This window comes from Prinia subflava, chromosome 7, assembly GCF_021018805.1.
Source record: "Prinia subflava isolate CZ2003 ecotype Zambia chromosome 7, Cam_Psub_1.2, whole genome shotgun sequence".
NCBI lineage: Eukaryota > Metazoa > Chordata > Aves > Passeriformes > Cisticolidae > Prinia > Prinia subflava.
Genome location: NC_086253.1, coordinates 34,042,320 through 34,056,285, shown reverse-complemented (window position 1 = coordinate 34,056,285; position 13,966 = coordinate 34,042,320). Strand labels below are relative to the sequence as shown.

At 39.4% G+C, this 13,966-nt stretch overlaps 1 protein-coding gene across 1 annotated transcript in view; it reads left to right on the top strand.

The window, feature by feature from the left end:
- TENM3 (teneurin transmembrane protein 3) overlaps nucleotides 1–13,966 on the top strand; it is a 1,292,929-nt gene that overhangs the window by 1,253,280 nt on the left and 25,683 nt on the right. Inside the window, exons 32-34 of the mRNA XM_063402168.1 lie at nucleotides 4,461–4,693; nucleotides 5,284–5,438; nucleotides 6,277–7,151. Of these exons, the coding sequence (XP_063258238.1) occupies nucleotides 4,461–4,693; nucleotides 5,284–5,438; nucleotides 6,277–7,151 (1,263 nt within the window). The remainder of the gene's footprint in view (nucleotides 1–4,460; nucleotides 4,694–5,283; nucleotides 5,439–6,276; nucleotides 7,152–13,966) is intronic.

The window sequence follows — 13,966 nt, the reverse complement described above, 5'->3', positions numbered from 1 at the left end:
CTTCCTTGTTTTTAAACAAATCACAGAGTCGTATCTGTGTTGTCCCTGTTTTTTAAATTCACTTTTCTTTGGACATGCTTCCATGTGAGGAAGGGTTTTATGTTTTCAAAAGTATGTTTCAGATGTGTTGGGCAAAAAATTACATGCCTAAATAAGGTGTCTGCATCAGTGCTAATGATCAGATTTGGTTTTGTGGCCTTTTTTTGAGGAATGACTTGAAGGCAGTCTCTTCTGTTTGGTGAGTTTAGGGTTTCGCTATTACAATTAGTTTGTATGTGTTCCACCACTCTTAAAATAATTATATCCCTTGTGGTATCACAAAGTTGTGATTGGAACTAGATAGGACATTGTCTTGGCAAATATATAGAATGTGGAATAATACTTAAAATGGGGATGTGGAATGGACAAAAAGGAATTAAAGAGTGGATGTATATTGAGGTTTGTTTTGCTGTGATTTAGTAGCGCCACCCTCTCTTGCCTCTGGCAGAACTGTGGTCACAGCCTCAACTGCAGCATTTCAGAAACTGGATCCCTGCATGTAAGAAAAGTTGGTGAGGGAGAATACTGAAGCTTTTCCGCTTTATTCATGCCTAAACATGCAGAAGCTCTGGGCAGCAAAATTGCAATCATACCACACAAATGTAACAGCATGGCCCATAGAGCAGCGGTGAAGTGGGGGTTCCTCCTGAGGCAGAAGGAGACACAGAGGACTGGAGAACTGGCTCTGCAGGAGCACTTGTGGAGCCAACAGGCAGGAGGTGTGGAGCCCGCTGTGCACACGATTTATTACGAGACTGAGTTTTCTCTCACATCATAAACATTTTCCTGGTGTCCACTCTCAGCCTTAGAGATTTGCTGATAAGAGACTTCCTAAGCCAAGAGTGGGATCTTTGTGCTTAATATACCCTGCAACTTTTTATTCTATTAATTTAGCTGCCTTTTATTTAAGACATGTAAACTTTTAGGAGCCACCAAATCCTCTTGCCATGGGCTCTCCAGTTAAGGACACGCCATAAGACCAAATACCTTCTTTTGGCTGCATGAATTCATGCAGGGTCCTGTGAAATGCTGCAGAGGGAAGCATATCTTGTCTGGCTTGTAAGAAGAGAAGGGAGCAAATGTCCAGTTTCACTGGCAAGTTTTTCAGACTGCTGAGATTTCTACTTAAACTGCAGTTTGGAAAACAGCCCTCAAGAGACCACTTTGCAAAAGATAATTGCTAGGTATTAGAAGAAAATGCACTAAGAAATGCATTCCCCAAGTAAAACCACTGAACGAGGCTAAATACTAGTTCAGATCTCTTGTCTATTCAAGCATTCACCTTTCCTGGCCTATAAACAAAGTGCTTCAGCACAGTGTGATGTGTCTCCTACCTCAAGAAGCCTGTACTCTATTTTAGCGAGAGAATGCAGATCAAATTTCTCCTCTCATGTACCAGTGACTTCAAATTTTTTCAATCTCAAAGCTGAAATAATGTCTTTATACACACTGGTGCCTGTGGGTGATTAATGCTGATAGACATTCATGGAAGAAGTCATTTTTAGAAGGACTTTGAAGACAGGGAGGTCTTTTGTAGGCTATGGCACTATCCCAAGACTTTAGAGAGCCAGAAAAAAAAGTTCAAGAAAACATAAAAACACCCTGGAGGGGATATATGGTTTAGAGGGCACGTAGTGAAGGCAAGAGAGACAGGGATGGAAGCAGGAGTAGTATTTTAAAAAAAAATCTGTATGTGGAGATAGTCCAGGTGATCTGATAGCTGAAGAGCTAAAAGGTTGGCCTAAGCAAGATGAAAGCAAAGGGAAATAGATCATTACAGCTATGTGCATGTGTGTGCACACTTTGAGTTCAGAGCACTTACTATTACTCAGCATAGACAGCACAAGTTAATTTTTAGACATTTGTCTTTACAGGAGCCAGTGTGGGTATGTAACTCCATGTTTTGCAGACTACTGAAAGTGATAAGCAATACTGAATTAGTCAGTAAGTCACGGGCTGGGGATTTAATTTCTTTGCATTTGTTGTTATTGGTAGAAGGTAGAAGCTTAATTTCATTTCAGGGTACAATGAAATTGCATAAACTCTGCAGCTTTCCAGCTGCTGGCTGCTTGTCCCTGTACTATTTTTGAGATCTGCATAGTGCTCATGGATGTTTTCTGGCTAGAAAACAAATGTCATTTTCACTTGACAGTTAGTTGCTCAAATTGTGCCTTTCTCTCATAAATTATTGGGGGTTTCTAACAGCTAAAGCCTCCTCAGCTGTTTAACTTTAACCTGAAAAGAAATGCTGAGGTTAAGCCTGTTGTATCAGCTCAGAAAGGAGCCATTAGACATCTGCACATGGCAAGTTGGAGAGTTTCTATAGATTCAGTAGTAATATTCTATGCATTTCTAAACTTGGGGGGAATTTATTTTAAAAAAAATACTAAATTTTTTAATAAAATGAGAAAATACATTTAAATATCAGGTGTATTTTTTTGGTTTGATGAGGATACACTACTTACATGAGGACTCATCCTGACTTCCTTTTTTGTTGGAATTAATTAGAGAGTACATCTCCATATTTATGAAGAAAAGAGCTTCAAACTTCTGTTTGGAAATAAATAATTCTGCTAGGCATAAATTACTTCTTTTTGATTTGATGACTTCTTATTCCAATGGCTGAAAAATATGATTGAGGCAGTGTTAGATGGGTTGAAGAGAGGTACTTAAATTTAGATTTCAGTAGTATAAGAAAGAACTTTATTTTAAATTACAATGAAATAAAATTTAATTGCACATTTCACATCTTGCAATGTGTTTGTATTTGAAGTGTTTGCAAAGTTTCTTAAAGACTAAAGTAATCATGTAAATGGGTATAATTTAATTTGCAGTCTATGGAGGCATAAATAATTTGTACCCTCCATAGTGATCATATTAAATGATCACTGCATAAATTAACATTTTGAAAATACCTTCCAACTATTTAGCACATTGGCAATAATAAATTTGTAACAGACAGAAATTTAATGTAAGCCTACATTTGATTGTTTTCAGACACGCTGTACAACACTCAGTGCAATAGCAGAGCTTTTTAAGAGGTGCTAATCACTGTGTATTTGATTTCATTAGTCTTTTCACTTGGTTTCATTCGTTCTGAACCAACATGTTAAAAATCTTAAAACCAAATAAAATCCTATTTATGCAACACATTTTTCTGTGTTTTTGTAATTGGATAGCTATAAAAATCTGTCCCTGCTAAAAGATAATAATTTGTTCACAAGTCGCTCCTGTTGGTCTCTTGTTGCGTTTTCCAAGTGGCAGTACGTAAAAACGTGTTACATTAGCACAGTTATGTATTTACAAAACGTGAAGTATAGCATTCTGTGAGCAGATGTTTGGCTACCACCAGTCTGGTAGATCTGTTTAAGCAGTGCTTTTGCAAACATCAGAAGTGACTGTTCTGACACTCTGCTTCAGTCTATGAGGGGAGCATCTGAAATTACCTCACGTATTTACATGACCTTATTTCAGCTCCTCATGCCATAAATTAGGTCAGGAATCCCAACTGCAGTGGGTTAAGTTTCTACATCATAATAAATCAACACAAAAGGTAATCTCCAGGGCTGGTTTTTTCACCAGCAGGGAAGAAAAGACAGTAATTCTCAATTATGTGGCACCAGTGGAGACACAAAATGTACGTTTCTGGGAAAACAGTTAGCAATATATATTTTCACTGTAATAAAGACTGTGCTGGCATAGTTAGCGGGTTTGTGCCAATGTGTACAGTTATTTGAAATATGACTCTGACTTAAGAAGAATGGAAGAGCTCTGCTTGGTCTCTGGTGGAAGAGATGACATTTCCTAATGTGTTAAATCATGCGTATCACGCATTTGAAAGCAGTGGATTAAACAAATACTTATGAATGATGTCTTATCTCTTGCCTGTGAACTCATCACTCAAATTCTGTCTTATCTGTTTATGAATTACATAAATTATGAACCCTAACAGCCTTATATAAATTATAATAAAACAGATAGGATAATACCAACAAAGTGTAAGTGAGGGCTGGGCTGGGCAAAGCTTTTTGCAGCTTTGCCTGCTGCAAAATTTTGGACTAGATCAAGGTTCCCAGAACTCTCAGAAGGTTTTAAATTGCAGTATTTTGATCTGGCTTATTAGAGAGACATTTGCAGTCTCTAATGAGAGAGCCTGAACTCACCTGAGAGCATCAAAGACAAAATGGACCTTCTTTCCCCAGAGGATTCATCTAGATTGGGCTGCTTGTGACACAGATGAGAAATGTGGACCAAAATCATTTTGGGACCATGACCTGTGCTACCTATGCATGGAGCATCATCATTGACTTTAACTCTGTCTGTGTTACTGCACACTGCATGTAAATAAACTGTTTTCTCCTTTGATCCAATGTTAGGTGCAATTAACTACAGCATATGCAATGTGTAATTCCATTTTACAGCAACAACCCAGCTCACAGGTACTACCTCGCTACTGACCCCGTGACGGGAGATTTGTACGTTTCCGACACAAACACACGCAGGATTTATCGGCCCAAGTCGCTCACTGGTGCAAAAGACCTGACCAAAAATGTTGAGGTGATAGGAGGAACAGGGGAGCAGTGCCTGCCGTTCGATGAGGCAAGGTGTGGTGATGGAGGCAAGGCGGTGGAGGCAACTCTCATGAGCCCCAAAGGTAAAAACAGTTCTCCCTCTATAACATCCAAAATAATACAGAAGTTCAGAGCTGGGGGCATGATCATGTTTAATTACTGAATTCAATAGTTGGCTCAAAAATAGGGGATTTGAGTGATCTTTTCCAAGTAGAAAGTCTATTGAGGAAGAGAGCTACAGGAGACTGATCTTTTTGAAATCAATTAGGGTTGATTTTTTAGGAAATATTTGGTTTGAGTGCTTATTGAGCATTTTTAAACGCTCAATAAGAGCATTTATATTATGTGTTTGGCAGGCAGTGCTGAATATCTAAAATGAGCATTGCTTTTGGTTCCATTTATCCAATGTTTAAAGTTAACTTAAAAGCTAGTCCCTTCCCAACACACAAAAGCAAATGAACAGCAAGTGCAGTCAACAGCAGTAGATTTCATGCTGAATGTTGGTTTGTCATGCAGAATAGATTAACAAGCTGCATTAATACCTACTGCCAGAGATCAGATTTTCTGCCTACCATTTCCACTAGATACATGCTACCTCTATCCTTAGTTATGGATAATATATTCAGTGTTAGTACAACAAAAAAAACCCTAATTTTTATTTGCTTCATTGAAGGAATAGCAATAGACAAGAATGGGTTAATCTACTTTGTTGATGGGACCATGATCAGAAAAGTGGATCAGAATGGAATAATATCGACTTTGCTTGGCTCCAATGACCTCACCTCAGCACGACCTCTAACCTGTGATACCAGCATGCACATCAGCCAGGTACTTTTCAGTTGCTGCTAATTTGGAAATGTGAGCTGGGGATAGAAATTGAAATACATCTTTTGCACCCCTTAAAATAAAACTGGGTGGAGTGTGATGGATATTTAACAGCAGCTTTGGGGGAGAAAGCAACCTGTTCCACAGATGTGAATTGCACTTTATTCTCTTAGCTATAAACGCTGCTGTATTCAATTTTTCTGCCCATAAAGTTCAGTTTGGTTTAGAACAGCAAAACTAGCAGCAGGAAACATTAAGCCTGGTAGTAAATACTGGGAGAATGGCATGTCTGTTAGAACTATCCTGGCATGTTGATGTTTTCTGAATTGCTGACATCCTTAGCCTACTAGAGTGAATGAAAGGATTTACACAAACCCCCTGTATTTTTCTATTTGTCTTAAAACTTGGGTAGGTAAGAAGGAACATGTCAGTAGTGGTATGTTCAAAAAATGGAGTACAGTGTTTCATAATCTGGAAGGTAGTATGTTATTTTTGCTACTACAAGAATAAAAGATAAATATTGTTGGCAAGTATTTAGACTTTGATATTTGCCTCTAAAGTTATTTATGCCAAAAAGTATTGCCTTTATTGGAGGGGAAACTCAGCCTATATTACAGTTTCAATGCAACTGGCTTTCTTTTCCACAAAATGGATGCCTGAATATTGTTCTCTAGCCTCTCTGAAAGCTTTAGTTCACTGCATGTATTCATGCAAGTTCTTCAGTTGGGATTGCTTATAGCAGATGGAAAATAACCTTACAGCAGTGTCTAAAACGGAAGGTTAATTAATTCATTTAATCTGCACTGGTTAACTGTTAAAAAAACCACTTCTGTTTGTTTAGGTTCGTCTGGAATGGCCTACAGATTTAGCTATCAACCCAATGGATAACTCCATTTATGTTTTGGACAATAACGTGGTTCTGCAGATCACTGAGAACCGCCAGGTGCGCATTGCTGCCGGGAGGCCGATGCACTGCCAGGTTCCCGGTGTGGAGTACGCGGTGGGCAAACACGCCGTCCAGACCACGCTGGAGTCAGCCACCGCCATCGCCGTGTCCTACAGCGGGGTGCTCTACATTACAGAAACTGACGAGAAAAAGATAAACAGGATAAGGCAGGTCACCACTGATGGGGAGATCTCTTTAGTTGCTGGAATACCCTCAGAGTGTGATTGCAAAAATGATGTTAACTGTGACTGTTACCAGAATGGAGATGGCTACGCTAAAGATGCCAAACTTAATGCCCCTTCCTCCTTAGCGGTGTCTCCAGATGGCACCCTGTATATTGCTGATCTGGGAAACATTAGGATACGGGCTGTGTCAAAGAACAAACCCTTAATGAATTCAATGAACTTCTATGAAGTTGCTTCTCCGACTGACCAAGAGCTATATATCTTTGATGTCAATGGTACTCACCAGTACACTGTGAGTTTAGTCACCGGAGACTACCTGTACAACTTTAGCTACAGTAATGACAATGACATTACTGCAGTAACGGACAGCAATGGGAACACTCTTCGGATCAGGCGGGATCCCAACCGCATGCCAGTAAGAGTGGTCTCTCCTGATAACCAAGTCATCTGGCTGACCATAGGCACCAATGGGTGTTTGAAAAGCATGACTGCACAAGGGCAGGAGCTGGTCTTATTTACCTACCATGGCAACAGTGGACTTCTGGCAACTAAAAGCGATGAGACTGGATGGACCACTTTTTTTGAGTAAGTACATAAAATAAAGTCAGATGCTTTATAGTTTTACTGAGTTCTACAGGATCATTTGAAATATTTCTGGGTGAAGTAACTGTAAAGTTGACCCTTGATAACAAAAAGCACAGAAAGATACTTTTAATTTCCCATGCTGTTTTCTTCTGTCTTACTTGTCTGACTTTGTCTGAGCATTGGGTCTGAATAATTTTGAATTCATTATTTTGAACTTCAGTTTTATATATTGAAGTAATAGTGAGACAACATTTCACTCTTGTCAAGAAATTTGTAACTCAGACAACCATGAGTTTCTAGATTTGCATCAAAAACTAGATTTTCAGCCCACTTACTCATTAGATTGACATTCTTCTGCAGCAAATACTGACAAGAAATTTGTCTTCACTGCTCATTTTTTTTCTTTTTTTATTCAAGTAAAAGCATTTCTGTGTCGTCTTTTGCCCAAAAATAACACCTGGGTGGGTAGTAAAAGGTTGTGTTTCACTGAGCAGCAAGTATGCAGGAAGGATCTCCTGGACAGCACAGCAGGCTTTCACACAGGTGGACCCAGCTGGAGAAAGTTGAGAAAAGAAATATGGGCCATGGGGGAAGCGTCATTCCTGTAGGAATAAACTGAAAACACAGAAACCACCAGCACCATGTCATGTACAGGTGCAAGCACAGCAGCAAGAGGTATTACTGGAACAGTAGGACTTGTAATTTTACCAACTTCAGAAAAAATCTTTTCAGTGAATTGCTTTAGCTTGTGTTACACTCATTAAGTCATCAATGCCTGTTCATAACAGACAGATTAGCAAAGCGCTTTACAGAATCCTCAATTATATTGACTAAGGAAGATCATGACAATTTATAGATAGACTAGTAGAACCATAGAATTCACATACGGGCTTTATAGGCAACTTCAACTCCAAATGATCTGAACTGCCAACTGATACACTAAGCAAAACATAACAAAAATGCAGGTTAAAACAGAAACCATTATTTCAAAAAAGGTCAAGGTAGAATTAACACAGATTTTTTTCACTTGTCTCTGCCAGCTGGAAAAATATGCATATTTTTAATTCACATGAAAGACATAATGAGGTTGGATAAAAAGATATCTATGAAGAAGTAGAAGATGTAGTGTTAGTGTGATCAATAAAACTGTTAAGAGGGCCTGTAGTTGAACTATTCAGGATTACAAAGGGGATCATGAAAATTCAGTAAGTCCCTCTTCTTTTTTTTTTCCCCTCTTCTTTTCTCATATCTTTATGATGAACTGCAGTAGCAACTGCTGCCAAGGTCAGGGCCTAAAAAAAGCTTTCAATTCCACACATATGACAAAGAAAATAAAGTGCCAATGTCAGGCAGCAGCAGCAAAGCCAAACATCTGTGTTCTGAGATAACTTCATATTTCTGTCAGTGTACATTTGGCTGAGGCAGTGTGCAGGAGGACTCTGAGCACCTGTATCTACTCTCCAGCCTTTACAGATGCCCATCAGAGACACAAGAGCAGCAGGTGCTGCTTCACTGCATATTGTGTCCTGAAGTGGAGACAAGGCTAGAAATGCTGATCCCTGACAAAGACAGCAGGTGGGATGGTACTGCTGCCAGTTTTAAGGTATTCTTACAATAAGCTGTAAATTGGCAGGGCTTTGGTAGCGGGCACCTTCCCAACGCATTAGCACACATCTGTAATATTTAACTGTGCTTTGGTGCGTCTGCTGTGTATCTTTTTAGGTCCTGCCAAGAGGACACAGAAGCACAGCAAGAGTATACAGAGGAATGAGAAAGTATTCGATTGGGAGGGCAAGTGTTCTCCTTCTCATGAGTTAGCCCTGTCCTGTGTGCTGAGAGACCAAGGCACAGCTTTAGGTGGGCTGGCAATAGCCATCCATTTCCACAGAGAGTAAAGTCAGTGTTTAACTGTGGCAGACACAGCAACCTGTTTCCAGTGGGCAAGCTGGGCAATTCAGTCACTTTGGGGGACAGGGAAGTCCCATACAGAAATTAAGGCATCTGCTGGGTACAGCAGGCACTTCAAATCATGCTGGCATTATACTGGCTAATTGAGGACCTGGTGTTTTAATCAGGGCAGTAATTTCTCACCATGCTGTCTGTAGTTTCTGTGTACCCTACTCTGGCACACCACAGTAGCTGGTGGCTCCTGAATGTATCTTAATGGCGTCTGTGTGATCGCAGAAAACGTGGCTATTATATTCACTGTTCAGTGGATGGCAGGCCTGTACTTTTCATCATAGGGAGAATTTAGGGTACTGTGTGTCATGAGGTACATAGCTATTTCCTGAGTCTGTAAATGGCCGTCTTTCACACCTGATCTGCTTTCATGCAGACTTTCTGGTCGGAGTTAGGTTATATCCAGCTGTCTTACAGAGAGCCCAAAGGGCAGGCTTTTCCCCTCAGTAAGTATTAGTATTATTTCCAAGCTGCTGCTTATGCACTTCCTAAACAATTACCTCCAACCAATGTCTCGTTAGAATTCCCAAGCTGAAGTAATTATGGAAAAAGCTGGGCAATTTCACTCTCCCCAAATTTGCAAGTGTATGAGGCTTTTGCAGAAACAAAGATATTTATCTCCTCCCTGTAGCCCTGGTGAAGCAGTAATCTATTTAATTGCAACAAGGAAGATTCACATCAGACATTTGGAGGAACTTCACGGTGAAGATTTTGGAGCCCTGGAGCAGACAACAATGATAGTGACCCCTTGCCCTTCATAGACTGTCTTTAAAAACAGATCAGACATCTTTCAGGACCAATGCAGGAAGAACAGATCCTGCCCTGGGGTAGAGGTTGGACCACATGACCTTTCAAGGTCCCTTCCAGTAATGTTTTCTGTGATGCTCTCTGCAAGTTAAAACCAAAAATAAAAATTATACTGATTATGTAAAGCTACAGGGAATAAAGGATAGGGGGAAGGCACTGTGTTATTTTTCTTGCCAAAATAGCATTCTTAAAAACATCCATCAGTCATCATAGCTGCTTCCTTCTTTTGAACATAAAATCCCAATGCACCAAATCTATGTCTGTATATTGCCCTTTTGAAGGAAAAAAAAATTGTGAACCCTTTAGCCATTTTTTATTCCAAGATCAAGTATTATTGTGACTTTTTGGTGCTGATGATTTGTAACATTAAATCTGATGATGCTGGGTTTCAAGAGGTTACTGCTACTATTGCCAAAATAGATGGAGACCGTGAATTACCATAGAAGAGTTTGTGTGGGGGTAGCAGGATGTACAAGTATCTCTCTCAGCTTCTGCATATTCATGTCTGGAGTCTGCGTACTCATGTCTGTGGGTAGTATGGCCTAAAACATTTTCAGGTGTGAAATGTTTTCTCTTGAAAAAAATAAAGCCTTGTTAAAATGGAAAGGTATCTCTCAAACATCAAGTGAGGAATAAGAAATTATGAAATCATTCTGACTTCATAGCATAATATTTCAGCTTCATTGCTGAATGCATTTTCTCTTAGTATCACAGTTTATTTATGTACTTTGTTTACTCTATTACTCAAATTCTCAAAATATTTTGAGAAAAGGATAGAATTTATATTCCATGGTGAATTCAGACTTTTTTTGCACTCACAGTTAAAAATGTTCAAGTGTTTGAATGCCCAGTGGACTAGAAATGCCTTTTGTCAACCAGCTTTGAGTATAACTGGGTTTTTTCACCTTTCAATTGTCACACATCTGTTTAAGTGGCTGAAGATACACAGAGGAAAAATACTGTGGGTTTAGTAATAAAAAATTCAGCCTTAGGAGCAACTCAGGAATAGCTTTGTTAACTATTCTCCTGTGCAAATTTGCTTGTATAAGTGGAGCATGTATCCAAAGAACTTATTTCAGCTGAGTTCTCAGTGGTTTGAGAGCAGGTTTATGAAAATGATTCAATCTTTTTTCAATTCCTTTTTCATTTTTCAGAACTTTTCAGTGCAAAGGAGAAATATTTGCAAAAACATTGCATCCCAAAAATTGGCAATCACTGCTCTGGCACATACTAAAGCATTTGGTCTTGTTTCTTTTCATGGCTTTTTTCCACAGTTTAAATCACACTAATATCAGATCCAAAAGAAATTTACTCATTTATTTTAGCATGGACACTAATTAATCTATAGTTTATTTTATTTAGTCCCCTCTTTCCCTGAAGAAGGGAACGACTGACTCACGTGAAATATTTTTGCACATTCTTTTTACAGTGAAATTGTAAGTATTAGCTTGAATTACTTAGGATATCATATCATCTGTTTTCTTTGTTTACAGACTTGGGGGATTTTAAATATCTTTATGGCAAAATGGATTTTTAAATTCCTATTTGGCTAAGGGTTATAGTGTACTGATCAAAACTGACACCTTATATCTCAGGAATGTGTGCTTTTTTAAAGCACTGTTGCTCAAATTCATTGTAACTGTTATCTGTTTTCAGAGGTCCAAAAACTTGCTGAATAAAAATTATATTAACAGAGCATTTATGAAAATGATAGAAAATGCATGCATGCTAAAAAACCAATGGAGCCATATGAAGCTAAAAGTTGCCCAGATTAGGTTTTAAAATGAAATTATAGTATTAGACAAGGCATAAAAGTAAACAGCCTAATCAAATTCTCTTACAAAATTCTGAGATATCTGAGCTGGAAACTATTAACTATAACTGCATATTATGTATGCATAATATGAACATTTAAACAGATAAATCTTAGAAGTTAACCGAATTATCTGCATATTAGCATGTTGGGAGTGACGCTTCCTAGCCTATATGGCATTATTTCTATGCAGCAGTTTCCATTCTGAGTTTACATACAGATAGCTAAGCCAGGCGCACAAAAAGAGCCTTTTCTCTTGAGTTTTAGTTTTGAAATAGCAGAAGCAAATGCCTACAAAGCCTTGCAGGTGCCCCTGTGCAGTCCCCCAGCCTGCAAGCCCAGCCTCCATCAAAGCCCTGGCATTCCCGCAGTGGCAGCCAGGCAGCCGTGCCACCCTGGGCCTGCCTCGTGCTCCTTGGGTGCTTGAGGAGCTGGCAGAGGCTGCTCTCTGGGAGAATCCCTCCAGGACAAGCAGCCAGCAGCCTTGGCTGCCCGGGCAGACCTGCTGGGGCAGGCTGCAGTCCGTGTGCACATCTCTCACAGACACGGAGTCCTTCCCTTCACCTGCTTTGGAACAAATGCTGCCCAGCCCAGTGTTGGGCGTCTGGGCTCTGCCCCTCTGCAGTCCCAGCCCGGGTGCTTCTGCAGGCTCCTCTCTTAAAAGGCAGGTGTTCCTTCTCCTGTCAAGCTCTGCTGGAGGGTTCAAGCTGTGTGTGCTCCCCTTAGATATTAAGTAATCACAGTAGCGACTCTTCCTTATCTCTTTTCAGCTTTCTCTCATTTTTCTTCCTCCTCTTTTAGAAGCAGTATCAGCAGGCGGAGATCTGATCCAGACTAAGATGGCTCCTCCTCTCTGGAAATCCACTGCCTTTCTTCCATTACTCTATTTTGCTCTCCGACCTTCTACTATGTTTCCTTGCTTTCTTACTTTGTATCTTTCTCCTTCCCCTATCTCCCATTATTTCCCTAAGGCGTGTTTGACTTTCCTGCGTTTTCCTTTCCCAGCAGTGAATTTCTTCGCAGTTCCCTCCTGCATCTCTTGACAGTCCATCCAATGTTTCCCCCGACACTTCATGCCCTGAGCTCATTTGTCTTCTCCTTCCCCTCCTCTCTCTCCCTCTCAATCCTTGTCTTCAAGGCAGTGCAACGGGAAGCAAAGAGAGTAACATTAGCAAGCACAGTCCTTACAAGTTTACTTTGCTCCCACAGTTAAATTAACGAGCTTTCCAGCTATTCTGGAAAGGTGGTGAAATCATGCAGAATGTGAAATCCTTACAGTAATTTATGGACTCTAGAGAATCGCAAACAAAAATCTATTTTCACTGTCTGCTGCAGAGTTTGCATATTATGCTTTTATTAGCAATGCATTCTGTGCTGTGGTTTCCCTAAAACTCTGTGATACAGAGTCAGATATTGCCTCTGGCTTGGACTTGTTTAGTTTCCCCAAGTACCAGGCACATCATCTGTAACTGTCAACAGCTGGCAACAGAGAATAGATCATGTTTTGCAGTTTTTCTTTCCCTTCCTCTTAATACATTGCTTGTGGAGTCTGACTTGGAAATACTGAAATTTGGCTATGGAAAAGTCTATGGAATTTATGCTGAAACACAAGTATTGAATTTGATCAGATGAAAATTATACCCTAACAGTAATGTCAGTTCACTTGCACTTTTACTGTATATTAAGAGGTTCAAAATCCAGTTTTCATAATTACTATTTCTGTACTGTTTCCAGTAACATTTGTGGGGGGTTATTTTCCTGTCCCATTTACACTTCAGTGGTATAAGTATCTAAAAATGGCTAGGTTATTTTTACTCGTGGTTTTGGGGCTTTCATTCTAATTTGGTTCTGCTTTCTTTGTACAAAATTGTAATCTATTTTTTTTAATCACTACTAAATAACACTATCTGTATGTCCTTGTTATCATAGGTATTTTTAGGTATTTTTATCCTTTTACTATTGACAACCTTTGGTACCTTCTGCTTTTACTGCTGCTGCTTCTTGCTTCATCAGTGTGAAATGTAGTAGCTATAAAATAATCAACCATATTCATTCAAGCACTTTTGTGTAGCTGATTATCATGTTCTTGCATGGACTTTTGTGGAATCACATGAGCCCTTGATTGCAAACTGTGACATACAAGTGCAGTGTCTTTAATCTTCCTATACTATATATATGCAAGCAACAAAACCCATATTCTTTTCTTTCTTAATTGTTTCTGAACTGTCTTTTTGGA